The sequence below is a fragment of the Pipistrellus hanaki genome (genome assembly GCF_964339955.1).
Source record: "Pipistrellus hanaki genome assembly, chromosome: 9".
Classification (NCBI taxonomy): Eukaryota; Metazoa; Chordata; class Mammalia; order Chiroptera; family Vespertilionidae; genus Pipistrellus; species Pipistrellus hanaki.
This window is the reverse complement of record NC_140511.1, coordinates 64,803,241-64,831,215: the sequence shown is the minus strand read 5'-3', so window position 1 is coordinate 64,831,215 and position 27,975 is coordinate 64,803,241. Positions and strand designations below refer to the sequence as shown.

Sequence of the window (27,975 nt, the reverse complement as noted above, 5' to 3'; positions counted from 1 at the left end):
AGAGAGGACGGGCCGGCTAGAGAGGCGTAGATCGCGTAGAGAGCGTCGGCGGACCTGGAGGACCCGAGCGCATCCCGGCGGCGAGGAAGTCCCGTCCGTCCGCGTGGCGTCCGACGAGTGAGCGGGACCGCGCTTAGGGCCGCCTTGACAATGACAGGCACCGCCTTGGGGAAGGACTGGGTTCTAAAGAGAAAATGTGTAGGCTTCCTTCAGCGGACTTAGCACAGATGCGTGTGTGAGAGGGATATGGGTCCCTCTCTTCTGCACAGTAAGTGGTTTCTGCGGAGTGGGGAGAAGTCTGTGGGACCAGAAGAGAACTGCTTAGGGCGGTGGAAGGAAAGGACCCCTCCCGCTGGCTGCGAGGAGAATGCGGGGGTTGGTGTCAGCGGGCGTGACAGCCCTGGGTCACATGGGACTGGATCCTTTTGGAGATGAGTTCACCGTGTCTGCGCCCAAAAAACCTCACGTCTCTAACCACAATGTATGGATCGCCCGGAAGAGGCTGGTGTCAAGTTCAAGTGCTGGCGTCAGATTCACCTCGGAGCCAAAACGAATTTGAAACCGCATCAGCCTGAGAGTGCGGAAACCGTAGCCCTCAGGATGCATCTTGAAACTCAAAGGGGGCCAGAACCTGGAAGACACGTTTGAGTTTGTCTATGCCAGCCTCCTTTTGCCAGTGGGGAGACTGAGGCCCAAAGAGGAGTGGGGCCAGGGTCTCGGTGAGTTGGGAGTAAAACCAGAGACTAGACCCGAAACCCAGTCCAGTTCTCTCCTGTCATAAGCACATGACTGCATCCAGGATGATTGGTAATGTGTCCTGCGTGAAGACAGGGGACAGAATATTCAAACTCAAGTTTTCTCTGACAATCTGTCTTAAAGCAGGTAGGCCAGCTTGTTGTCTCAACCCGAGGGTACGCACCATTGCTCCCTGAACTCGTGGCATTGCCTTCTGGGTAATGGCCTTTGCAGCACTAGCAACATTGTTCAACTGGGTTCAATAAATACATGCTGAGCTCTAGCTGGTTTGGCTCAGTGGATAGAGTCCACTGAAAGGTCCCAGGTTGGGTTCCAGTCAAGGCCACATGCCCGGATTGCAGGCTCTATCCCCGGTAGGGGACATGCAGGAGGCACCCAATCAATGATTCTCATCATTGATGTTTCTCTCTCCCTCTCCCTCTCTAAAAACAATAAAAATATATATTTTTAAATCTCATCATTTATATTTCTATCTCTACCCTCTCTCTTCCTCTCTGAAATCAATAAAAATATATTTATAAATCAATCAATCAATCAATCAATACATATTGAGCGCTAACAGAGTTCTTGGATTTAAGGAAACTAGTGAACAAGATGGAAGCAGCCCCAGGCTTCCAGGAGCATACAATCTAACAAACGATTCAGATAAGTAAACCGACAGGGAAATAAAAACATAAAAACAACAACAACAAAGAAACCACTTGATAATGCTATTCTACAGGTAGAGCTTCAGCCACTGCCAACTGGAATTAGAAATGCGAGCTGTGATTTCTTACTCACTCCCTCCCGGGAGAACAAGAGAGCTGTTTGAGACCCCTCCCCTGACCCATTCTATTAGAGGCAGCTATGGAAGGGGGAGGGGGCTGGCTGCAGAACTGAGTGGCTTGGGAAAACTGGCGTGAAGAGGGTACTCATCGAGGGAGGCTATTAGGTGCCTGGGGGTGGGGCATTGTGAGGGGCTTTCAGGAGAGCAGAAAGCAGCTGGTGAGCTGGGCTGAGGATGCAGCAGAGAGAACAGAACAGAAACGGTAGCCAGAGTGCAGATAAAGCATAAGTCCCAGCGGGCCCTCGCCAGCTGGATCGCAGGCAATCAGGAGCCGGGGATTGGAGACCCCACCCCTGCTGACATCACAGGGGAGTGGAGTGGAGGCGAACAAAAAGGGGTCCCCCGCCCTGGCCTTGGACTCTTGGCAGCCCAGAGTGTCAAGAGCAGAGAGAGCCTGGGCTCTGGGCTAGGGTTGCCTGACTTAAAGGAGCAGGCTCCCCATTCCACAAAGCCCCTCTAAACTGCCCTCCAGGCCTCCTTCATCCCGGTCTCCTGGTCTCAGGACCTCTGCCTCCCGAAGCCACCTCTGGGTCCCTCTGGGCGGCCCATGAGCACTCTCTCAGGATGAACTGCATGTCAGATTTCTTCACCTACGAGACCACCAAGTCTGTGGTTGTGAAGAGCTGGACCATTGGGATCATCAACCGGGCGGTCCAGCTTCTCATCATCTCCTACTTTGTGGGGTGAGTCTGAGGCTCTTCGGTGCCAGGAGGGGGGGGGGGGACTGGCCCCTTCCTCCCCTCCGTGGTGTTGTCCAGCTTCCTCCGCGTCTCCTCTCCTGGGGAAACAGCCTGGTGGAGGTGTGTCTCAAGGACCGGCCTCTGCCCGCATCGGGGATCTGGTCCCAAGATGAGTTCTCCCCCCAGTAAATCCCCACAGGTAGAGAGTGGTCTGTGGGCACCCACCCCAAGGGGAGCCCTTGCCCGGCACCACCCTCCACCAGGAGAGGTCCCAGGGGACCATCTCCTCTTTCCCTTCTCTCATCCCCACCGTCAACCAGAGAACAGGCAGACCAGACCCCCTGACACATCTGCCCACTGACCTCAGTCAACTCTTTGGGGCCTCATGAAGAATAGGGGGACAGAAGATACTGAAACAAGGGAGATGGTGACAGCGTAGTTTCGAAGTGGGAAGGAGAGAACTGCGTTCGCTTTAGAGTGAGGGGCCCCCTCCTGGCATGGGAGGGGGAGAGGAGGTAGAAAAGGGGGAAACAAACCCTTGCTCTTGAAGGATCAGACAAAGCAGCGGGATCTTTCCCTTAGGAGAGGGGGAGGAGATGCACCAATAACATTCCAGGGAAGAGTTTTTATTTAGGAGAAAAGTGACTTTTCTGAATATGATGTAGTGTCCCTCTTCACGAAGCCAGAAATACTCCACTTTGTCAGAAACTGTAAATTCCCTGCTTCTATCTGACTTTGTACTGTATAACCCATCCTGGGAGATACTTAAGAGCCAGCGAGGTCTAAACCTCCGGCTCAGCTCCCACTTCTTTAGGGACCACCCCAATTCACACACACCCAGACCTACCCACGCACAGACACAGAGGCAGACACACGGACATACACACTCATACACACACAGAGAGATGCATACTCACACACTCAGCCATACACACTCACACAGACACATAGAGTCACACTCACACAGAGACATACACATGCACACACACATACATACACACACATACACACACACACACACATGCACAAAAGGCCAAGGAGCACAGGATGGCCAGAGAAGAAACATGTCTCATGCTCCTTCACACACACACACACTGGCGGGCCCCAGGAAATACAGATAAAAACTCTGAGGGCTTACTTTCCTGGTGGGCAGGTCTCTAGCTCATGCTGTTCTTTGAGACAATGGGTCTGTGGGTGAGAGACAGCAAGCCACTGACGGCTGCCCTGAGTCCATTCAAGGAGACATCCTGGGGGCGTGCGGCTGGAGCTGCGGGTGAGAGGCCTCCTTGCTGTCGGTCGCAGCCGTGGAAGGGTGTGCGTAGACGGGTGGGAAGACAGGGATGAAGGGACTTGGGCTCCGTGGGCTTGGTTAGAGCCGGGAAGCTCCAGTCATGCAGACGTTGTAGACGAGGCAGCTCACAGGGACACCAGAGAAGGGACTCAAGCCCTGGGGTCAGATTGAGAGGCCTTGATGCTCCCTTCCAAGTTTGAGGTTCTGTGAGAAGTTTGCAAATGTTTCACGTCAGCATCTCCGGAGCCTGGCTCTAAGTTGGTTCCGAAAGGTCCGTGCACGCGTGCGTGATGCTGTGACTGTTTACACTAGGGGTGTCGAACTCAATCAGAGAAGGGGCCAAAATCTAAAATCCAGCCTAAATCGCGGGCCGAATGGTTTACTGAACAGTCATAAACTGACAATGTCATAAACTGACAGCGGAGTGCAGTGATGACAGCGAGGTGCGGGCCACATTGCAAGGCCTGGCAGGCTGGATTTGGCCCGCGGGCCTTGTGTTTGACACATGTGGTTTACACGTAGCCAGAGGATGGTATGTGGGTCCAGGCGGGCGCCTAAAGCTGCCTCAGCATATTCCCGGCCTGGCCCCGCTCTGTTGGCTCCAGAAGATGGTGGGTAGAGGCAGCCAGCTCCTGGACCTACCTACTCAGCACCCCACGGCCCTCCGTCTGTCCCTCATCATGGTTCATTCTGATGCTCCGACTATCCCCTGGTGCTGGAGCCTGGCCTGTTGGTGCCAGCACGAGATGGCGCCTTGGTATCCAACCCCATTCATCTCCCAGCATGACAGCTCCCCCCAGAGCAGCTCCTTCCATTTGCATCTTCGTCGGGTGCACTCTGCAGCCCAGCTCTCCCCTCACCGCGCCCCCCCCTCCACCAAATCCCCGCCTGGGCCCCATCTCTGTGCACGTGAGCCCATGCACCATTAGGACTTCCTGATTCCATTAATTTAGCACAAAGTGGTGGAGTGTCTCTTTGGGCCAGGCACTGTGCACCGAGGCTGGAACAGCGGGCAAACACAGACCCGGACCTCACCCTCATGGAGGAGGGAATAGGAGATGCCTGTGGCCTGAGTTCCCATAAACGCTGGCCAGTGCCCTGCCTGAGGTTGGTTTGCAAGAGATGGGCATTAATCAGATAATCTCTGCAAACAAATATAAAATTTCAACTGGGGTCCAGGGTTCAAAGAAGAGACACGGAGTGCTAGGACAGCGGCATTGGCCTTGGTCAGGAAGCTAAGGAAGGATTTCTGCACATGCGTCATTCAAGCCAGACCTGCAGGACCCGTTGGAGCAACCCAGGGAAGGGAGAGAGTTCAAGGCAGAGAAGCCCAGCTCCGCCAAGGGAACGGGCCTGGCCAATGGGGAGAAGAAAAGGTCTCTATGGCTGGAGCGGGAGGGGAGTGTAAGGAGGGGGCAGGATCCCAGGTGGACTCCAGGCCTCGGACAGCTCCGGTCTTCCCTTTTTACAGTAGAGGAATGGAAGGGAAGCTACTGAAACACTCTAGCGTGTGTGTGTGTGTGTGTGTGTGTGTGTGTGTGTGTGTGATTGAGAGAGATTGAGAGCAACAGACAGACATGATGAAATATGCATTGAGAAGACCACTCTGGCGGCTGATGTGAGGGATTGGAGTGGATGCCGGAAAATGTGTTAACAGGGGGGCAATGGAGAGAGATGACTGTGACTTGGGCCCAATAGAATTTGAAAGGATTTGTAATGCTGTGATGTTAATGCTTAATACTCGCTTCTTCCACTGTATGCCCGTCGGGGGTAGACCAGATGCACAACCTCACCTTGGACATGTGTGCTGTGAGCCAACCATTTCTCTTAAGCACCCACAGCCACACACCTCCTATTGTCTCCACACGTGCTCCCACCCCTGCCCCAGCCTCTGTCTGTGATTGACACCACTTCACTGCAGGTTTCTTTACCAGCCCCAGGTGCACAGAGAGGCCAGGACCTGCCTGTTGTTTCTCCCACTGTCCTTCCTGGGCCCGGGGGGGGGGGGGGGGGGGGGCGGCGGTAACCCAGTCTCCTCTATGGGGTGGGACTTCCTAAGAGCGCATCTCTTTTCTGGATCCCATGAAGACCTGAGGAGGGAACAGGGGATACCTGGGGCCTGAGTTAACACTGGCCAGTGTCCAGCCTGAAGTTGGTTTTTGCAAACGAGCGCTGAGGGGGATCCCAGCCCTTCGATGCTTCCGCCATGGCCATCGGAAGGACCTGTGGTGGCTGATGGTGCCTTGGCCCCATCACAGGCCTGTTCTCCCTCTCCTGTTCCTCTTCCCCCTCACCCCAACCCCCGACCCCTGCAAGGCCTGATCCACAAGCTCAATATTTGCACAGCCAGCCTCTCTGCTCCATTTCAAATGAAGAGTCTGCCTCATTTCAGATCTTATGTAGAAGCACAACACATAAGGCAGTTCCCATGGGGAGGCGCTCTAGTTCAAAATAGGGCTGGGGCAGTCGTGTGGGGCCCACCTGCGTGTGGTGCTCCCGTGGCCGTCCTGGCCAGTTTATCAATAAATCCTTACCTGCTTTTTTAAATTAAAAAAAAAAGGGCTGGAATTCCACCTCCTCGGCCCCCACCCCATCCTCTTTCCCAAAGAAGAACCCTGAGGCTCCTCGTTGAGGCACGAGGTGACAATATGGCAGGAAGACCTGTGGGAACCCCCTCTTTTTTAAAATACATTTTATTGATTTTTTTTTCAGAGAAGAAGGCAAAGGGATAGAGAGTTAGAAACATCGGTCAGCTGCCTCCTGCACACCCCCTACTGGGGATGTGCCTGCAACCAAGGTACATGCCTTTGCCCGGAACCGAACCTGGGACCCTTCAGTCCGTAGGCCGACGCTCTATCCACTGAGCCAAACCAGTTAGAGCTGGAACGCCCTCTTTCAGGTTTAGAGAGAGCAGTAGTTCCATGTGTTCCCTCTCCCCTCACCGCAGCCCTATGGTGGGGAGACTGGGGGACCTGAAACACCTGCTCAGAAGCCTCCCTCGGACACCGGAGGTGGGGTCCGGACAGGTCACTTCACGCCTCCAAGTCTCAGTGGCTGGATCTGGAAAATGGGCTTAGAAATGCCTCTCCCGGGGAGTGATGGTGAGGGGAGGTAGCACGTGTCCGTTCGTTGCCTGCATTGGGTGACTCCGTAATAGATGGTAACTGTCATCACCGCATAGACCACCCCATCACGCCTCCCCCTTTCCCTCCCGGAGAGACCCCCTTTCTCCCCCACAACACAGCACACCCTCCTCACACCCGCTCCCTGGCCTCCTCCCTGCACACCCCACCTGCCAAGGAGCTGCCACCCGCCTTCCACTCTATAAATAATAAACCAGGAACACAAGGAAAAAATAAGTCAGAGCCGCGGAGTCAATGCCAGGAACGAAAGGCTCGGTCCTGCCCCATCGCCTGAGCCCTGGCCTCCAGGGACCCACGCCGCCCTCCGTTCTGGAAATGAAGCATCCCCGCATCTCCAGCACCCCGCTGACGCGCAGGCCCCAGAGGGCCCCTGAGATCCTTCTGCCTGTTATTTAACTCGCAGAGAGGAATCTGCTGCGGCCGCTCCTCCCCACTGGGCCCCAGAAGGCGCTGGAGAAGGAGGGGAAGGGGGGGGAAGGAGAGAGGCTGGTTAATGGCTCCTCCCGGCCTCTGGAGACGGCCCGCGCTGGGAGATGCTTTCCCTGGAGGAGGACCAGGACCCAGTTTGGGGCCCACTGCGGCCAGGTCCTGACCCTGGACACAGCTGGAGGCCCTGTGGCGAGGCCATTGCGGCCAGTCCGCCGGGGATGGAACCCACATACAGGCTTCCTTTTTGTGGCGTGATGGTAACAAGGACGCCGTGTGGTGGGCTGGTGGTAAGGACTTCCTGAGTCCTTCACACGACGGCACTTAGCATGCTGGGCTGATCACACCGAATGGCCAGATGGTGATGATCTCTGAACGCGTAATAATCCGGCCACTCAGTGTACGTATGTACAAGGGAAAGCTGGCAAATCTTGACATGTCAAGAGACCAGGAGATAGTGCCGCCCCCCGCCCCCCAGCCTCTGGCTAGTAAGTCCTCTGCTTCTTTCTAATGACCCACAAGGCAGTTCTTACACATGGAAAAGTCTTGTTTTAAAAATCCCAACTCTGTGGTCAGGCTACACGGAGTGGCCGGATTATTACGAGTTCTGAGATCACCATAGTCTGGCCGTTCCATGTGTGTGTGTGTGTGTGTGTGTGTGTGCGTGCTGTGGACCCTCTGAACTCTGCTTCTGGTAGGCAAATGTTCCCAAACGTGAACAAAGGGGATGGAAGGCAAGGTGTGTGTGCGTCAGGAAACCATTTCACTAGCTCCGTGGTCAGCAAACTGCGGCTCACGAGCCACCCGCGGCTCTTTGGCCCCTTGAGTGTGGCTCTTCCACAAAATACCATCGCCTGGGCGAGTCTATTTTTGAAGAAGTGGCATTAGAAGAAGTTTAAGTTCTCAAAAGAAATGTCAGTCGTTGTCCTGTTGATATTTGGCTCTGTTGACTGATGAGTTTGCCGACCACTGCCCTAGATCAGCGCTCAGCGACGCCTCCATCCAGTGGCCAACCACGGAGGCTCCGGAGGGTGAGCGCACCGCAGTACATCCGCTGCGGGCTGGGAGCAGAGAGCTGGGCTGCCACCTTGCCCTCTGCTCCCCAGCGCCCCCCGCCGGAGCAAGGATGCTCGCCTTGGACAGGTTTCTGGAAGGTGCTCCCTTCCCTCTGACTTCTCCATGAGCCATGCTCCCTTGTGAGATCTTGATGAGCACCCACTTCCCTTCCAAGAGGAAAAAGATGAAAGCGCCAAGGAAGCTCAGCCCCCGGCTCCCTGGACTTCCGCAGGGCGCGGTGCTCACACAGCGTCTTACAAGCAAGCGGACGGCTCTTCCTCCAGATGCGGCCGCTGTGAGGCCGAGACCATGAGACAGGTGGCAGGTTGGGCGCCCCCAACACCACCACCACCACCACCACCCCGCCGCCTTCCTCTCCCACTCAAGATGGCGCACAGGACTCAGGCCAATGACAGAGGCCTGGCAGGTGGGTTCCTCTGAACCCTCTCCCCAAAACCCGAGCAAGCAGCCACTTGCAAACAGCAGCCCGTGTTCAAATAGGCATGATGGGCAGGTGCCCATCCCACAAGTGACCGACCCCAGCATGGCCCGGGAGCTGCAGCCCCTGGTGTCTTCCAGCATGGGGGCATTCCAGAGGCCAGCAAGCCAACCCCTTCCCGGGAGGTGGGCATCCGGATTCCTGGTGAGACTTCCCGGGCCTGTGGTGCTCACTGCCTCCCAGCGCAGCCCCCAGCGCAGCCCACTCTCGGGGTGAGACAGCTCCTGGGCTTGAAGTCCTAACCCCTTGTTGTAAAGTTCTCGGGTCTCCCACGCGCTGCCCTGGGCAGCCTCCCGGCCCCCAGATTTGTCTTCTCTGCCCTACACCGCCTCCTGCTCCTTCCGCTCATTCTCATCTCGTTCCCACCCCACCCTCCCGGTGAGCATGCCAGAAATGACCCTAATCCAGCGCTCCCACAAGCACACCCCTGGATTCCACAAGACGTCCCCACTGCTGAAACCGGTTTGGCTCAGTGGATAGAGCGTCGGCCTGCAGACTGAAAAGTCCCTGGTTCGATTCCGGTCAGGGGCATGTGCATTGGTTGCGGGCACATCCCCAGTGGGGGGGGGGGGGGGGTGCAGGAGGCAGCTGGTCAATGTTTCTCTCTCGTCGACATTTCTAGCTCTCTATCCCTCTCCCTTCCTCTCTGTGGAAAATCAATAAAACATATTAAAAACAAAACGAAAAAAGAAGTCCCCACGTTTCTCCAAAACTGAGCGTGTGCGGCGTTTTCCAGGCACATTGGATGAGGTTTTCTCACCTGTGCCATGGGCCCAGCAACAGCCTCTGCCTCGCAGTGTGTCCTCGGGGACAGGTGGTACTGCGCCTCCTGCTGGAAGAGGGTCAGTGAGGCCGGGTGGCTGGAGCCTTGCGGGCAGTGGTGGGTGGTTTCTAACGGAAAGGCGGGCACCTCACAGGAACGCAGGAGGAAGCGTGGTCTGCAGGCCCTTCTTGCTGCAGGAGTCCGAGGAGACAGGTGCAGCAGGAAGAAGCCAATGCAGGTACATGTCCACTAGGTGGCAGCACAGTCCAAGGAATACTACTAGAGGCACCTCCCTCCCAGCCCAACTCCATCCACCTGCCAGTAGAGGCTCCGCCGCGGCCCCGCCCTCCTCCGCACCTGAGGCTCGCACAGATGGAGACTCCGGCAGGTGCCCAGGTCCCCGCGCATCTTCACCGGCCTGTTCGTTGACACCTGCTGTGTGAGGGCGCTTGGGACACAGCCACGCACAAAGCCTCGATGCGGAGTCGGAGGCGAGGAGCCCCGCGCCTTCTGCCCCCCGGATTCCTGCCAGGGAGGAGGCCTCTGTCACCTGCAGGAACCATAATGCGTTCTCAGCGGGGTGATGTCACCCTCAAGGGTTCAGAATTGGTGTCTGAAGAACAAAAAAAAAAAATGTCTCTTTTCATATGTAAAGTGCAAATGGACGTATCGTATGTAAATGGATGCGGATAGTATTAAAATTTCATGGAGGGAGGACAATTAGGGGGGAAAGTCTAAAAATGCTCCTTCAGCAGGAAATGGGGGAAGGATGAAGAACAGTGATCTAACCCAAGTTGGGGTTCACTGTGAAGCCCCCCAGGCCTCTCTCTCTCTCACACACACACACACACACACACACAGGCCTCCCCTACCAGGCCCCTGTGGCCCGTGTCGGCAGGAAGGCGACCCCTCGGGCCTCTGTCTGACGGGCCCTGCTCTCTTGCTCTCCATCCCGCTCCCTGCCCAGGTGGGTTTTCCTGCACGAGAAGGCGTACCAGGTTCGGGACACGTCCATTGAGTCCTCGGTGGTAACCAAGGTGAAGGGCTTCGGACGCTACGCCAACAGAGTCATGGATGTGTCTGACTATGTGACACCACCCCAGGTACGGTCCGCCTACGGCAGGCAGGTGGCTGTGTCGACACCCAGAGCCGGGCAGGTTGGCGGGGAGAACCCGTGCACACGTGGCCCAGAGCGGTGGCTGTGGGGGGGGGGGGGGGGTGTACCCTCCTGAGTCGGCACTGGGCACCCTCTTGCTCTGCCACAGCCTGTCCTGTGATCAGGACGACACCCAGAGGGAGCGTGAGGGGCCAGGGGCTGGTTGGAGGAGCCTTGGCGTGGAGCCCACGTTTGCCTGGATTGACCTGTGCCCTTGGCCAAGTCTCTCAGCGAGACCGCACCGTTGCCTTTCCCTCCCCATTCTTCTCCCAAGGGCACCTCCGTCTTTGTCATCATCACCAAGATGATCGTCACGGAAAACCAGATGCAAGGGTTCTGCCCCGAGGTGAGGCGGGGGAGGGAGGCTGGGGGAAGCTGGTCAGGGAAGAAGATGAGGTGGCAGGGAGGGGCGTGGGGGTATGCAGAGGTCCTAGGTCCTGCCTGGGAGCCTGGTCCTGGGACCGACCTCCACGCCCTCGAGGCCCCCGGCTGTGGGGAGGCCGTGGGTGCCCAGGGGCTCACCCAGGCTGGCCCAGGGCCCCTCACCCACCCGTGGACCCGTCTCCCCACAGAGCGAGGACAAGTACCGCTGTGTGTCCGACAGCCAGTGCAGGCCTGAGCGCTTCCCGAGTGGGGGTGAGTGGAGTCCCTTTCCCACCCCCTCATGACTCCAGGTGGGAGTGGGACCCCGGGGGGGGGCAGGCCAGGGGTAGGGGTGACAGCCGTGCCATGAGGTGGTGAGTGATGTCCAGGAGGAGCCAGGGGAAGGAGAGAGATGGGCCCTGTGGGATGGAAGGACGTGGCAGGACAGAGGGGCTTGGAAGGGGGCATTCTAGGCAGAAGGAACGGTCAGCAAAGCCTCGGAGTCAGGAGGAGCCTGCTGGGACGGGGGGCCGGGGACCTGTGAGAGGAGGGGCCAGCTCCCGAGGCTGGCCTAGGGCTGGGGAGAGCTCTGCGGGGCCAACGTGTCTCGGGGACCTCCCTTGCCCTCCATGTCCCTTCTGTCCACCTGCAGGGCCCCTGCACGTGTGTATATTGGGGGGGCGTCTCCGGTGAGGAGGGGTGGGGTGGGGGAAGGGCATGGCAAAGGGCCAGACGCGCACACAGCCCTGTGCCCGCCCTCCCAGGGATCCTCACCGGCCGCTGCGTGAACTACAGCTCCGAGCTCCGCACCTGCGAGATCCAGGGCTGGTGCCCTGCCGAGGTGGACACGGTGGAAAGGTGAGGGCCCCCGCCCAGGCTCCCCGGTGCCCCTGTTGGGGGGGGGACCGGCACCCCTGAGCCGGCAGGGCGTCTGGTGGGCACCCACCCTCCTGTAGTGTCCAGCTTCCTCCCAGCTCCGCTCACCGGCCACCCTCCCGTCCTCCGGCTCTCAGGCCCGGAGAGGCCCCGGCCACATGCCCGCTGGGCAATGTCCCCCAGGTGAGGGCTCCCGGCTCCCCTGCCCCCTCCTTCTGTGCCCACACAGGCCTGTCATGATGGAAGCTGAGAACTTCACCATCTTCATCAAGAACAGCATCCGCTTCCCTCTCTTCAACTTTGAGAAGTGAGTCCTTGCTCCTCCCTGAAGCCAGGAGGCAGCGCGCCCACCCCTCGTTCTTAGAGGGCGGGAGATGCCGGTCAGCACGGGGTTATCCCCACTCCTCCCTCCCCGCCATCTCCCAATCTCCTGGGGGCTCCTGATCCCCGTCTCCCAGCCAGGGCTCCCCGCCAGCCCTGGCCACTGAGTATCAGGTGGACTCGGGCCAGTGTCTCTGCCAGCCACCTCCTCTCGCCCCCTCCCCCGCCCCGCCCCGCCCCGCCTGGGAGGAGGACATTAGACATGAGTCCTTACGACCCTGGGATGGGACGGAACAGAGGGGGGCAGGAGAAGGATGCAGGGACAGAGGTGAGGTCCCCTGCCCGGGCACGCAGCAGGGCCCTGAGGCCCGGGAAGGCTGGACAGAACCTTGTGGGGGGAAGGCCTGTCTCCACCTTGACCCTGAGCCTGGCCCCTCTCCTTCCCTCCTCCCTTCCCAGGGGGAACCTCCTTCCCAACCTGACCGCCGCCGACATGAAGACCTGCCGCTTCCACCCTGACAAGGCCCCCTTCTGCCCCATCCTGCGGGTGGGGGATGTGGTCAAGTTTGCGGGGCAGGACTTTGCCAAACTGGCCAGCACGGTGAGGACCGGACCGCCCTTGCGCGGGACGTGGGGGCCCTTCGTGGGGCGGGGATGCTGGGGAAGCGGAGCAGCAGCGAGGCAGCGCCACCTGGTGGGAGCATCCCAGGCCTGCCGCCACCTGTCCTGAGTGGTCCTGCCCCCTCACCCTTCCCGCCAAGCCCCGTTTCCCATTCCTCACCTGCACACAGACAGAGAGGCCTGGGGCACTGAACATTGGATCTGTGCCACTTTCTCCCGTGTTGTAGGTGTTGTTGGTGAGGGACTGACGACACCAAAAAGCAGGATGTAGCGCCTCGGGGGCTCACCCTGAGCTACCTACATACTTCCCTACTGAGCAGCATGGAGTGACACCTCCCTTTTCTTTCTCTCCACCTGCGCCCTCCACCGAAGAAGGCATGCAAAGCACTCACGTGTCTGTGGGTGGTGCTCCCCACTCCCACCAGGAGGAGGCGGGCTCCCGCGGGCTGCGGGAGAGCTCACACCCGGCCCCTTTCTGCAGGGCGGGGTCCTGGGCATCAAGATCGGCTGGGTGTGCGACCTGGACAAGGCCTGGGAGCAGTGCATCCCCAAGTACTCCTTCACCCGGCTTGACAGTGTTTCTGAGAAGAGCAGCGTCTCCCCAGGCTACAACTTCAGGTAACAGAGGCCAGGGCTTGTGCTGAAAGCTGCAGCTGAAATAAGCACGTATTGGGAAGAAAAGGTCCTATGTGTCAGGTTTCTGTTCAAAATGAGGCAGGACTTCCCAACAGGCAGCTCTCGGAGACAGACAGGCCGTCCTGTGAGATCATGGCTCTGGGGAGGGACCACGCCAAGGATTCGTACCGGGCGGGCGGTGGGCGGTGGTGAGGCCAGCCAGATGGCCAAGGTCTCCTGGAGTGTCGGGTGCTGTGATTCTGAGTTCGATTCTCCGTTTTTCCGCTCTGGCTCTGAGACCGGTAGGTGCCCAGGCCTCTCTCACCAAGGCAGCCCCATCCCTTCTTCTGTGCCTGCGTCCTCTAAGGGTTCTTGCTCCGCAGAGCTAGGGCAATAGCTGGTATCATCTTCCGAGACGGAAATTTTGTATTTCTGCCCGGAACCAGGAAGTGTCACTGGAGGCACACGTGGCAGTTACAGTGGCCATTCGTTCTTCAGTGCCTTTCGAACAAGAACTGAAGCCAGACTCTAACAGCATCTAACAGATGTTCCCAAAGGCCCTGAGACACCAGAGACCCCCCCCCCTCTCCCCCTCCAGTTTTGCACACAGGGAAAGGGGAGAACCCGGGAGAAGCTGCTTGGAAGCAGCCGAAAGCTCTTGAGCAAGCGCCCTTGACCTTCTCCCCTCCCCCTACTCTCCCACTCGGGAAAGGGCAATGGGATCGTTATCCAGGATGCCATCCACCAGTGTCTGAGAAGCGTTAGCTCTCTGTTCAGCTTTTCCCTTCATTTTTGAAGATCCTGGCGTTTCTGGCAGGGCCCTCAGGACGCTGTGTGATACACCAAGCAGGCTTATTAGCTAAAGAGGCAGTGATCAGGGGGGGAAAATCCCTGTAAGAACATACTACATCTATATGTTCAAAGAATGGTTACTCAAGTTTCCTTTGTTGTCATGGTTTTTCTCGATATAGTGAGATACATAAGCAAAAAAAAAATCATTTCACCTTTTTTTTTTTTTACCTTTATCGATAGCTCGAAAAGGTCATTATCCATTCCATTAAGCTTTATCTTTAATCGTTTAACATATGCATGTGTAATCTCTGGAAAGAAGAATTTGGAAAAAAAATTTGAAAGTGCTTTCATAATCAACTCCCTACTTTGAAAAATCATAGGAAACAACACATATTTTAAAGTAGTTTAAAAATACTGTTTGGCTCCCTCGCAGAAATTGGCATATTTATTCAGTCGGGTACATCGCACTGAAATCAATACAAAGGATTTCATACGATAGCTTAAAATAGAAGCGTATTAATAAAATCCTCATGATCTAAACTGCAAGTTTTCATCTTCATAACTTCCCTCTGGCCACTGGGAATTCTTCAGCCCTCCGAATATCTTACTTGGCAGGAAAGCTTATGAAGAGTACAACTATTAGAAAGACCCTGGCGAGTGGTGTCATACAGTTTTAGAGCAATGTCTTTCATGTAAAGAATTGGTTTGGAGTTCTTTGTCTCCAATGCAGTGTGCTGTGGTTCACACACACACACACACACACACACACACAAATGCATGCACACCTCGCCTAGGCACAGCAGGGCCTGAAGCAGACTGGACCTAGGTAAGCTTGTCTTTGGAGAGACAGGTCAGAAATCTCTGAGGATCCTGAGAACATAAATCCCAGGGGGGTGGGGGGGCTAGGGGTACCATCTGAGAGGTGTGGCCTCCACACCCAAGCCCTCCAGCCAGAAGATGAGGGGGCGAAGCTGCCCAATGTGATCCTTGTGGTTTAAAGGACTTTCCAGAGGAATAGCACTGGTGTGGGGAGTATCTGACGGCCCTGGCAAGCAGAGGGCTCTGCCCAAGTTCCCTGAGGTCACTCCCTTGGGTGTCTACCCACTCACCTTCGTGCAATCTTTGAGCTGCTGGCTCCACATGGGCAACCAAGGCTAAGCTAGGAGCCCACAGAGGGCCTCCTTTCTGAATCCGGAAGAAAGGGGCCCCGGCCAGGGTCAGTGTGGGCGCAGGGCAGTTCCTGGGATGGGTACAAAGTATGCTGCTCCTGAGAATCCCACCAGCTCCCTTTGGCAGGCACCATACTGGGCACCCAGTGCAAAGTGTCTGTGCACTTTGTTTCGTTGTTCCCCACAGGGAGGCGCTATAATCCCCCCACTGCACAGGGGAGAAAAGGGAGGCGTTCAGACTTAAATATGTTTCCCAATGTCACAGAGCCAGTAAGCGTGGGAGCCTGCCTGCAGACGTATTTTCTTGAATGATGTCCACCTCAACCAGGAAGGCTAGGGACATGGGCACATGTTAATCCTCAGAAAGACACGCCTACGTGCGTGTGGGCGAACGGCTAGCTTCGGGGGGGCGAGCCACAGGACATAGCCTGGCCTTTTGTCTCCCAAACAAACCCATCTGCCTTTCCAACAGTGGCCAGGTTTTTCCCCACGTCCGACCATCCCGTCCTACAGTTTGTTGCCTTTTTGCACTGGAGGGAATGGAATCCTTCAGCCAAGACTCAGCCTTGTTTAATATGCAAACTCAGACACCCAGAGGCAGCTAGAGACTCGCATTTCCATCACTAATTACTTCTGCAGCTCCTTTCCAAGCCCCACCCCCCCTTTTTGGAGGCTCTCTGCCTGCAGAATCTGAGATTTAGAGGAGCTCTAGCTGTTGAAAACCCCTCGGAGACACCTAGAATGACGGAGGCGGTCATTCTACAGATGAGGAAGTAGGAACTTCAAAGGGGGGAGGGATGTGCCCAAGGACATGGGTGCATCTTAGAGGTCATTTACTCCCAGCGCCTACATCAGTCTCTCTGCAAAGCAGCCCTAGGCAAGGGACCACGTCACAAGATGACCTGTCCCTCATCGGATCGCCTCCCAGTATTGTACTGAGCCAAAATGTGTCTCCCACCCAAAGTCCCTGGTGCCACCCATCTAAACTCATCTTTGTTTATGGGATCTGACGGTTTCCGTCTGTCCCTCCCTCCTTACAATTTGCTGGAAGGATTTTATTTCACTCCTACGTCTATTCTGCATGGCTAAAGGCTCCGGGGGCTGCTTTCACTTGTTTGTGGGTTGTTGTTTTTTAGCTTGGTATTTTTAAGACGCCTCTTTCCAAGTGCCGTGAGAGTGTGCCGTTGGTGCGTTCGTCTGGCTTGGTAGTGGGCAAAGGGCAGCATTTCTGAGAATAAGAACTGGCGAGAGTCACCAGTTCAACGGTGCGAAGGTGACCGTCACCCCGGTGTTGGTGTTCTTGCAGGGGTAGTTCCTGCAACACAGGGGGCCCTCAGTTCCCCAGAGTAGGGTGCTGACCAGAGCACTCCACTCCCCAGAGCTGGGAGCTGGCACAGCCGTGTGTGTGAGTATGGCGTGTGAGTTTGCGAGTGAGGGTAAGTGTCTGTGGGTGAGTGTGAGTATGATGAGGGTGGGCATGTGTCTGCGAGTGACTGAATGTGTGCATGCGTGTGTGCGCGTGCGTGCGTGCATGAGTGTGTCAGTGAATAGATGTGTGTGGGTGTGGGTGTATAGGCAGAGATGGTACAAAGACAAATTAAAAATACTGTATCAGTCAGGGTCCCAGCAGGAAACAGATGGCACATGCAAATTGGGTAATTTGAGGAGAGTTTAATGCAGGGAGTGTTGCTGAAATGTGGGCAGGGTGCAGGGATACCACAAAGGATCCTGCAGTGCTGGGGCCGGGGTCTGAAGGGGCGAGGGCAGGAGGCTGTTACTGGAACCCGGAGACAGAGATAGGACACCGCGGCCTGAGGAGAACGAGGACCCAGCCACGCTTCCTCAGCAGCCAGCAGCCAGGCAGCAGGCCGAGGCAGCCCAGGGCAGGGTGGGGAAGAAGGGGAGGAACACTGGTGTCCCCAGTACGGGGCCTACCAACTTTCCTCTGTGAAATCACAGCTCTTTGGTAACTTTTGGAGGCCGCTAACTCTGTTACAGCCCCGAGGAAAGCACAGAAGCACGCACCATTGATTGCCCAAGAAAAGTGCACGAACACACAGCCATGAGCAACGTTGCAGGCCATTTCTTTTGTTAAAAGATACTTTATTTCTACAGATAGGATGCAAGTGCATCCTCAGGGTGAGAACCCTAAGACAAATGGATAGACAAAGTAATGGCCTGGAAACTGGCTTCACTCTGGCTGCTCCCTTGCATGGAATCAACATCCCACACAGTGTGGTCTGTTTCCTTCTCTGCATATTTGTGCGGCATAGAATTCCGAGACTTTGAAGACCTTTGACAGCCTATCCCGGGACCTCAGGTCAAGGCCCCTCTCACAGCCTATTTTTGATAGGATTTGACAGTTTGCCACCCACCCGGCCTGCACCCCTCAGTAGGCAGAGAGAGATTTTTGAAACTTGCCCAAGACTACAGAGCCCACATAAGAGGTTCATTAGGACTCAGACCCAGGAACCTGACCTATAGCCATTGCTTCTAGCAAACCTCCCACCATCATTTTACTAACATATACACACACACACACACACTCTCTCTCTCTCTCTCTCTCTCTCTCTCTCTCACACACACACACACACACACACACACACACACACACACAGAAAAAGAGGCAGCTTGAGGGGCAGCTTGAGGACATAAACCCGGTAGTGACCGCTGGCATGCGGAGAGAGAAGCAGAACGGTGCGCTCAGCAATGTCTGACTCCCGGGACTCCTGAGGGTCCCTGGGACAGCGTGGCTCCTAAGAGGTGCTGCCTGCCGCCTTGGCTCTCTTCCCCTGGTGTCTGCCGGCGCTCCGCTGCTCGCTGCTCCTCCTGCTGGAAGCGTTTGTGGCGCGTGTTCCATGTTGGAAATGTACCCGCAGCAGCTTTCACGAAGCTGAGACTTGGCCGCTGAGCTGCTTCCACACGGAAACGTGCGGATCCGCGAGCTCTTAGGCCAATCGCCAGGGACCGGATTGAAGCATGCCCTCGGCTTGGATCATCCCTTCCGCAATCTGCGTCTTTCTCCTCCCGGTAGCCATGGAGATGCGTCAGAGCGGACTCCTCCCTCATCACCACAGAAGCACCAGAAAGGGCCTCTTTCTTGCCTGGGGCATGTTTGCCTCAATTCTCCATGATCTGTTCCCCTCTTCACTTCCTTTAGGGTACAGTGGGGGTGGGGACGGAAGTAATTAGCATGAGCTTGAATTCAGACAGCCCTTTATCACCTTGATGGCTATTGAGTCCTCACAGGGACCAACATTATTGGTAGAAAATATTGGCTAACACTCCCCGAGCGCTTACCAAGGGAGCCCAAGATCAAGTGCTCTTGGTGGAGTATTCGTCGAGTGAAGAGGGAGGATTTAATAGCTGGGAATCGGAAGCTTAGAGGCTTCATGTATGTGCCTAAGGCCACACAGCAAATGATGCTGGAGCCAGAATCCAAACCCGGAGGCCTGGCTCCAGGGCCTGGGCCGCAACCACAAATGTCCTGCTAGGACTGGTGTGGTTGCCCCCATTGTGCAGATGAGGAAACTGAGGCCAGAAAAATATTACTCCCTGGAGTAGACAGCTAGTAAACCTGGCTCTCAGGGACATCTTCCAGCCCTGTTCCCATTGACCGTTCCCTGCCTTGTGAAAGATAAAAGAAGAAGAATCTGTGTGTTTTTTTTAAAAAAAGAATCCACAACAAACCACCTTTGGAATGTCTATCTCGGAGGTTGATTAGGTCTTAGGATATGAGTAAATCAACACGGCTTGGGCCCTTCTCTGCCAGGAGGAGTCCCAGCTTGCTCGGGGATGCTGCCCAGCCCCCACGCCACGCGTCTGCCAGGAGGCATTTTCCCATCAGCAGAACATCAACTGTAAACGTGTATTTCGGCTGGCAGAGCTATTCCCCACCAGGCAGAGAGCTCTGCTGCGAACACCACCTCCTTCACGTGGAAACCCAGATCCCAGGCCCAAGTTTTCCCTCGCAAGTCCACGCCGGAGCCTCCAAAACGTGTTGCTGTTTTCCCTGCCGCTGTAACAGTTACGTGTCCCTGCCTGGGGAAGGAGCTGCCACCGCTCTACGGGATCGCTTCTAAGCAGATGTCTGCGTGTTCCCGAGGGGTTTGTGCATCGCGATGAAAACCCTTCTCCGCTCAGCGAACGCGTAGGGCTGCCGCCTGCTGCAAATGTCAGCTCGGCGTGGGGAACCACCCAAAGCTGAGAGCGGGCTGCTCGTACTGCAGGTGGTGAGTTCCCTGTCGCTGGAGGGAACCAGGCAATGCAGGAAGCAGCGGGGGCTTAGGGTTCCAGGAGCCCGAGTTCTGATCCCAGCTGTGCTTCTCGAAGGCCTGGAAAGTCTCACTGTTGCCTGCTGACTGCTAGGTAATGTCCTGAAAGCCCTCACCCCAGCCACACCGAATCCACCCTCCAGCTAGTGCCATCCTCTCCCTTTCACATTTGGGGAAACGGAGGCACAGAGGTGACGTGATTCGCCCCAGGTTACGGAAAGGAGTGGCAAAACCTGGACCCAAGGTCAGACTTGGCTCATTTCAAAGCCCTAAGCCACCGGCTCCCCCACTGAGTTGTGGGGGCCCAAATGAAATGATGGGTATGGAAGCTTCTAGCATAGTGCTTAGCAGGAGAAGGGCTCCCCATGCAGCTGTCCCTGCGTTCCCCCCCCCCCCCGGCTCCCCCTCCATGGGGCTGGTTCCCCACGGCGGGAGCCGGTAGCACCTCCTTTTCCAGGCAGCCAGCTGCCGGATCCAGATGTTTTCCATTTGGGAGAGAACAGCCCGCCGTTCACTCGGGTAGACCAGCTGCACCTGAAGAGCAGGGAGAGTTTGGGGAGCCAGAGGCAGGGGGTGGAAACCCCGAGGCCAATCTGGGAGGTGTCAGGAATCTCTGAAAACATGTGTTCCCTGCGCTGGGCCATTGGGCAAAGAGGGACTGTGGGAGCTGGCTTGCAGTCAAAAGTCCAAATTATCCACTGTAGCCTGGTGTCTGTGTGGTGTGTGTGTGTGTGTGTGTGTGTGTGTGTGTGTGGCAGGGAGAAGGGGAGGGGCTGTAGGAGAAACCCAGATCCTCAGATCCTCTCAGAGACAGGAAAGGTAGCGTCGGTTCTGGGAAACAGGAAACCATCTCTCTGGCAAAAGGAAGAAAACATTTTGATCTATTTATGCGTTTGCCGATTCCTGTGGTATAAACATTCCACTGTGGACAGTTTCAAGCTGCACGTGTGAAATCGCTGCACGTGTGAAATCGCTGCACGTGGAATTGGGAAGAGGCATGCGACCAGACACTGCCTCTTCCACGCATGTCCATCCTCGCAGAGCAGTGCACTTCCTGCTTCCTCAGAAACACTGTGCCTTCGCCGGAGAGGGGAGAGGGCTTCCTTCCGTTTCACTCTCCACCCTCCAGCCTCAGCTTTCGAGTGATTTCACGGGAAGGCTTCCCTGACCCACCAGCCGAGGCCAAATGTCTTCCTGGGCTGTGCTCTGAGCAAGGTGCTCCCCTCCCTCCCAGCGCCGAAGTCCAATGTGAGCTCCTTAAGGATGGTGCAGTTCATATTTCTCTCCCTCTCTCATGAGAGCAGAGCTTGTCGGGGTATCAGCAGTGCCTGGCGCAGTGCCTGGCATACGGTGGCTGTGCTCTAAATACCTGTTTAAAACTTGAAAGAATCAGAAGTCACTGCGCAGGGTCCTGACGGAGGAAGGGGAGCTTGCAGGGTGGAAGAGGGGCTGAGGGGAACGGCATGGGCAAAGGCCCAGAAGTCCACGTCTGGGAAGCAGGTGCAGGAGAGAGAGGAAGGCGGGCTGTGTGGCTGGTGCTTGAGAGCACAGCGGGGCATTCTGCAGAGGAGGCTGGGGGAGTGGGCTGGGCCAGGTGGGGAGGGGCCCTGTACTCCACGCCAAGGTGCGGAACGGGGATGTCTCTCAACCAAGAAAGCCAAACCTGGAGAGGCAGGAATCAGAGGATTTAGGAGAAATCTGGGCCCGGGCAGGTGTAGCTCAGCCTTTCCCCTTTTCACACGAGGCGTTGGGGGGTCCTCCTCATCTGGGGGTCATGGCTCCCCTCCTTCCTATTCCATCCCAGCCAGGGGTTCTGGGTGGAGAGCCCCACCCTGCAGGTGCAGAAGGGGTTCCTCAGCCAGAGAAGGAAAAGAAATGAGCCAGGACCGAACAGAAATCGGGCATCAAAAAGAACCATCCGAAATGCAGGCTAAGAGTCTGGGGCGGTTGAACGGGACCTTCGGAGTTTGAATCCCAGCTTCACTCCCTTGACTCTTGCTGTGGTGACCTTAGACAAGTTGCTTAACCTCTCTGATCCCGATGACTCCTCTGTAAATGGCACTCAAAACGGCGCTGAGTTCCTTGGTGTTGCTGTGAGTACTGAGTTAGTGACTTGGCATGAAGCACATAGCACAATGCCAGGCACATAGGAAGCACCCAATGGATATACGTTGTCTGTTATTGCTGCTAATACCGTTATCGCTGGGAGGCAGGAGGTGTGATAGTTCAGGGAAATGTAGATGATACGAGTCCACTTTATCTTGATCTTAGGACGGGCTGTAAGCACTAACCTGATCTTGCTTTAGTTACTCTATCTGGACACTGTCTCGTCTGGTCTTCCTCACTCTCACTTCTCATGTTGAGAGAAAAAGCCCAGGAGGCTGAGGGACTTGCGAGGGGTCAAAAGCCAGTTAAAGACAATCTGGGGCCGCACCCAGACCTCCGAGGACTTTCTTAGCCTCGCAGGACGTAGTAGCATCATTGGAATCCTCTCGGTCTTGAATGACTCCCCAGTTTTAACTCATCCTCTAACTCAGGCTTCCTGGCTATAGAACCACAGGAGTTGGCAAGAGGTTAACTATTGCTAACCATGTGACAAACAACCCATCTCAGTGCTAACGTGTGCTCCGGCACAGTGCACTAGGGGCCTGTGGGGGTGGGGTGCCCAGGAGCCCTCCAGGGTCTGGGCTCCTGCCACCTATTGACTCGGTCGCCCCTGCGCCCTGACTTCTCCCTGGCTCTTGAGCAGCTAGCTGGCCACGAGGAAAAGGAGGATGAGGAAGGTTCACTCTGACACCTCTGGGCCCAGAGGTCACAGACCACGCCTGCAGCTCCCTTCACGTTCTTTGGCAAGAACTCTCGGGGGCCCCAGCTAGATGCAGGGGAGCTAGAACACAGGGTCCAGCCGCACGCCCAGAGGGAAGGTGATCCTGCCCCGTGATCGCCGAGCCAGTCTCTGCCCCGCGGTTGGGCCACGTTGTGTGACCCCCACCGGCCAGCCCCCCTGGAGAGCAGAGGTCTGGAGTCCTGGGTCCTTGTCTCTGCAGCCGGTCCCCTGCCTCCGGCTGGTCTCCTCCCTCCTTCCGGGCTCGAGGTGCTCGCTCCCTCCTGCCCCAGAAGAGAGCCGTGCGTGCGTGCCCTGCCAAGCCTCCTCCGAGGGTGGGTGGTGGGTGAGATAATGATCTTATCATGCTTACTGCCTCTTGGAAGGCAGGTGCTGGAGAAAAGCCAAGCCCGCTTTGGTTCTCCTCCCTGTTCCCTCCACACTCCTTCCCCAGATAAATTTAGCCAGCCCTCGCTTCGAGAGGCGGTGACCAGGATGCCGGCTTTCTGCTCTCCCAGGCGGCGCCTGAGCGTTTTTCACGGCTGCAGCCTGTGGCCAGGAATGCGGACCTCAGGACAGGATGCGGTCCGGGCCTCCGCCCTGCCCCAGACCTCAGCGGCTCGCCCTCCCACCCCTGCCCAGGGCCATGGGCTTCCGTTGCCACATCTGAGATAGCGGTCACTCTTCCCCACACATGACCTTCATCCAGGCCTGGATTCTCCAGCGGTGGGAGACAGGGCACAGAGCGCAGAAGCACTCTGAGGTCTGGCACCAGGGCTGCCCCTGGGCATCAGAGGCAGGACGGTCCAGGATAAAAGCAGGGCCTTTGCCCAGCCAGTGTGGCTCAGTGGTTGCATGTTGGCCTATGAACCAGGAGGTCACAGTTTGATTCCTCAACAGGGTACATGCCCAGGTTGCAGGCATCATTGCTTTCTTTCTCTCCCTTCCTCTCTGAAACCAATAAAAATAAAAGATCAGGGCCTTTGGAGCTGTCAGTGTCGCCCCTCACCAGCCTTCTCATCTATAAATTGGGGCACCCGTGTCTGCTCCTTGACCTTGAGGAGGAGATGCTCATAGGTTTGCATCTTGTTGGTGCTCTGTCCGTGGTGGGTGTGGAGGTGGTGATGGTCCATCCCCAGCCTCAGGCCAACCTGAGAGCACGTGAGGGCTTCCCATAGTCCTCTACCCGGGCCTGATGCTGCTTTTGCAAACTTCCTTAAGATCTCCTTCGAGGCCTCCTGGGAGAGTCGTGTTCTCGGGCCTCCTAGTCTTTCTAGAAACGACTTCCTTCCTGGGGTCCATCCCCTTCTCCTGCTGGAGCAACCTGAATTCAGACCAGGTAGCCTTGGTCTGTGACCTCTCTGCCGCCACGCCCAGCCCCTAACGGATCCTGTTCACGAGATGGTCTACACCCATGGTCGACAAACTGTGGCTCAAGAGCCACCTGCAGCTCTTTGGCCCCTTGAGTGTGGCTCTTCCACAAAACACCATGGCCAGGGCGAGTCTATGTTGAAGAAGTGGCGTCCGAAGAAGTTTAAGTTTAAAAAAGTTGGCTCTCAAAAGAAATGTCAATCGTCGTCCTGTTGATATTTGGCTCTGTTGACTAATGAGGTTGCCGACCACGGGCCTAGCCCCTCTCCTCCAAGCCTTTGGGTCTTAGGATTGGGGAGTTGCTACGTGGCAGAGCCAGGCCTCGAACCCAGGCTGGCTGAGAAACTTGCGGAGAGGGGAGCAGGCCGGGGCCCAGGTCACCCAAGCAGGTAGAACCGAGGCAGCGTGGAGTCCTTTCTCAGACATTCGCGCATATCAGAATTATGGAGGGACATTATTTAAAAGGAAGAGTCCTGAGCCCCACCCACCGGGATGCTGATTCCATGGGGTCAGGGTGGGGCCGGGGGAGCTGTCTTCCAGGTGCTGTCTGTGAAGGGGGTTGGCCGACCACCCAGGCTGGACCGTGGCAGGTGTCCCACCAAACCACCTGTACGGGCTGCGCAGGACGGTCGTAGGCTCCAGAGGACCCCGTTCGTAGGTTCAGGCCGGAGCCCGCAGTGGGACCCACCTTCGCCTCTGACCTCCAGGTTTGCCAAGTACTACAAGCTGGAGAATGGCAGCGAGTACCGCACGCTCCTGAAGGCCTTTGGCATCCGCTTCGACGTGCTGGTGTACGGGAACGTGAGTCCTCAGGCTGGGCGGGAGGGTGGGTGGATGGGGGAAGGAAATTCAGACCAACCTGGGCCCGGAGAAGGCTCCTGGGCAGGGGTGAGGGCCAGGGTCCTGCTGCTGACCAGCTCTGAGACCCTCAACTCCCATCTCCATACCTGCACCATGAGGGTGTGGGGCCTGCTGCTCCCAGGTCTCTCTGGCCCCACCCCTGCCCTGCTGGACTCCGCCCACTCTCCTTGGTCTTTGTGCATACAGGCGGGCAAGTTCAACATCATCCCCACCATCATCAGCTCCGTGGCCGCCTTCACCTCTGTGGGAGTGGTGAGTTCAGCCCCGCAGGCTCTCACTGGTGGCCAGTCAGGGTGAGGCGCCTGCTGGCCGGTGTGGGCAGGGAACTGAACCCAGGTAAGCCCCGCTTCAGCCTCTGGCCAGGTGCTTTAGTCTCCGGCACCACCTCCCTGCTCCGCTGGGCCATGCTTGAACCCCTGCAGCCATGGGAGCTCCCTGCCTCCTCAGCAGCCTCCCATCTGCAGGAGGCTGGCCTGGCACAAGAAGGTTCCTGGGCCTCCCCAGGAAGGTGGGGGGGCAGAGACTCAGACACAGCCCCGCCCGCAGACCAGTCCTGCCCAGTGCCCCCCAGCTCAGGGCCTGCCCGCTTCTCCTCCTTTCCTTCCCCAGGGGACTGTCCTCTGTGACATCATCCTGCTCAACTTCCTGAAGGGGGCCGACCAATACAAAGCCAAGAAGTTTGAGGAGGTGAGTGGGGCCCAGGAGAGGCAGTGAGACAGGGCAGGGAGGGCCCCTGGGCCCCAGGGACTCTCAGCGGCCCCAAGAGCTCACCTTCCAGGGGCTTCTGAAGGGAAGTTCACTGGGCCTCAGGGCACACTGGGGCTCCCCACCAGAGGATGTTTGGCCAAGAGCAGACTCTGTGAGAACCATATGGCTCTGTGGGTGGTCGCTGTTGCCACCCCATCCATTCTAGGGCAGGACTAATGCTGCTATGGGCTGGCTCTGGGTTCTGCCTGCCCTTGAGATGCTTGGGTGGAGTCCTGGGATCCCACAGACCCGCTGTAGCTCCCCGAAGACCAGGCTGGGCGCCTCGACTGCTGAGTCTGTCCAGTGGGGCCCTTGCCCAAAGTCAGAGCACCCTCATGCCAGTCCTCTGCCTGCAGGTGAACGAGACGACGCTGAAGGTCGCTGCCTCGGCCAACCCAGTGTTCCCCAGCGACCAGACCCCAGAGGAGAAGCAGTCCACTGACTCGGGGGCCTTCTCCATCGGCCACTAGGGCCTCCACCCACACGCACTGCTGGGCTCCAGACCTCCCAACAGAGGACCCCACTGGGCAAGGGGGATGGGAGAGGGCGGGCTCTCCCTTCTGCTGCTCTTCCCCCGGGGCCACAGCTGGAAGGCGTCTGGGCCTCCCAGTGCCCCCCACTGAGCCTTCACTCTCACCTTCACCCCTTGCCTGGCCCCTGTCTGCTTCCCAGGACCCCCCGGGGCAGCAGCACCTGAGTCTTCCCCTTTCCAAAGAATAGAGATAATAATAGTAATAATGAGTGCCTGCCAAGTGCCCGGCACTTCACACACACGATCTCATTTAATCCTTAGAAGAACCCTGTAACATAGATATTAGGCTCGCCATTTTGAAGATAATCTGAGGCTCAGAGAGACTGAATCATTTGCCCAAGGTTACACAGCCAGGCATCGAGAGAGCTGGGATTTGAACCCAGGTCTCCATTGCCTACACCTCACAAGAGAAAAGGCACTCCCACGGGTGTCCGCTGCTGCTTCAGCCTCCTCCACCCTGACCAAGATTAGGCTCAGCTTAATAAAGGGTAAGCCCCGCCCTACCCGGTTTGGCTCAGTGGATAGAGCATCAGCCTGCAGACTGAAAGGTCCCAGGTTCGGTTCTGGCCAAGGGCACATGCCCAGGTTGCCTGCTCGATCCCCAGCGGGGGGCCTGCAGGAGGCAGCCAATTGATGATTCTCTCTCATAATGGATGTTTCTATCTCTCTCTCCCTCTCCCTTCCTTTCTGAAATCAATAAGAATAAATAAAATAAAGAGTAAGCCCCAGGCTGGCCCCACCCCAGGAACTTGGGCCCCATTTGAGGGGAGACCAGTGAGACTGATGGGAGCTCTTTCTCTGACTCAGGTGAGAAGGAAACAGGAGTCCTGACTGTCAGTGAATTTTTCTTACCTCACCCCATAGCTCTGTCCTCACACCGGGGCCATTCTTGTTCTCTCTCCGGGACCCTAGATGTACCCACACACATCTGCCCCCTCACTGCAGGAACCGGTTTGGCGGCCCCAGTGGGAGGGGATTCCCGGACCTGAGGCCCTGCTCCAAGAGGCTAGCCTCCTCCTCGAAAATGCTGGTGCAAAGGCCCCCGTGAACCCCAGTGCCCTGCGAGCAGCTGGTCAGCCAGGCCTGTCCCCACAGGGTCCTGATAAGGTGGTCAGTCTCCTCATGCCAGAAGCTAAAGGGTCTTAGAAACCATCTCGCCTGACTCTCCTAATTACCAACAGCAAACTGAGGCGGGAGACGGGGAATGGCTGTCCCGTGGTTTGACTGTCTCGTGGTTAGTGCCCTGGCACTCAGGGAAGGAGGAAGGACGGGGCGCTGGCAGGGCTGTGAGAGGGCGCCAGGTCCACCCTGCCTCCATGTCCCCTCCCATGCAGAGCTCAAGGGCAGATCTCGGTTTTATGAAGCCTAAAGCATATACCTCTTGGGGCATCTTTTAAAAAAATAATACACATTTGGGTAATAGAAGGGGTTCGTGCAAGCGAGCAGCCCTGAAGTATGTTCCACCAGTTCAGGGCAAACCACTCTGGAGGAGCTGGAGTGTGGGCATGACCTTGAGGGCTGAGCAGAGAGGAGCTGAACTGTAGGTGGAGGGCCGGCCTCTCCTCAGTACTGCAGAGGACAGGGGGGGAGGGTGGGTTGGGGGAGACAGCTCTGATCCCATCCTGTAGTTTGGGAGGATCAAGCCATGGGCACTTTCAAAGGCCCCACCCCAATGACCCATGGGGTGAAGGGGTAAGATTCTCCCACACAAGGTCCTTTCCCCCTCCCCCCTCCCGGCCTCATCCCAGCCCCACCCTCAGGAAGGTGGGATTACACCTCCCCAGGGACGGCCTTGGGGATCGGCAGTGTCTGGAGATCTGGCCAGCAGCCCTCAGTGGAAGGCAGCATCGTGTTCTCCACCCAGAGGCCCACAGGCACCCCCCTTCCCATCCCCGTGCACCCAGCTCTCAGAAAGCTAGGGTCACAGGGATGTTCTCTGAGTAGGAGATCCAGACAGCTATATCCTGGGGCAGTGTTTCCCAAACTTTTGACATGTATGTGTACCCCTTCTAT

The 27,975-nt window shown here is 57.0% G+C and overlaps 1 protein-coding gene across 2 annotated transcripts; it reads left to right on the top strand.

Moving 5' to 3' along the window:
- Positions 1-52: 52 nt before the first annotated feature.
- P2RX3 (purinergic receptor P2X 3) lies at positions 53-26,997 on the top strand. Of its 2 annotated transcripts, none has more exons than XM_084894872.1 (13): positions 53-719; positions 2,055-2,265; positions 10,408-10,543; positions 10,871-10,942; positions 11,169-11,232; positions 11,724-11,817; positions 12,065-12,142; positions 12,616-12,757; positions 13,259-13,395; positions 24,530-24,623; positions 24,870-24,935; positions 25,293-25,370; positions 25,787-26,997. In XM_084894872.1, exons 2-13 carry the CDS (start codon positions 2,147-2,149, stop codon positions 25,898-25,900), a joined length of 1,194 nt encoding a protein of 397 aa, XP_084750998.1. In that variant the 5' UTR covers positions 53-719; positions 2,055-2,146; the 3' UTR covers positions 25,901-26,997. The 2 variants fall into 2 exon arrangements, with proteins under 2 accessions (XP_084750998.1, XP_084750997.1); XM_084894871.1 differs by having other exon boundaries at positions 53-882; positions 2,085-2,265.
- Positions 26,998-27,975: the final 978 nt, after the last annotated feature.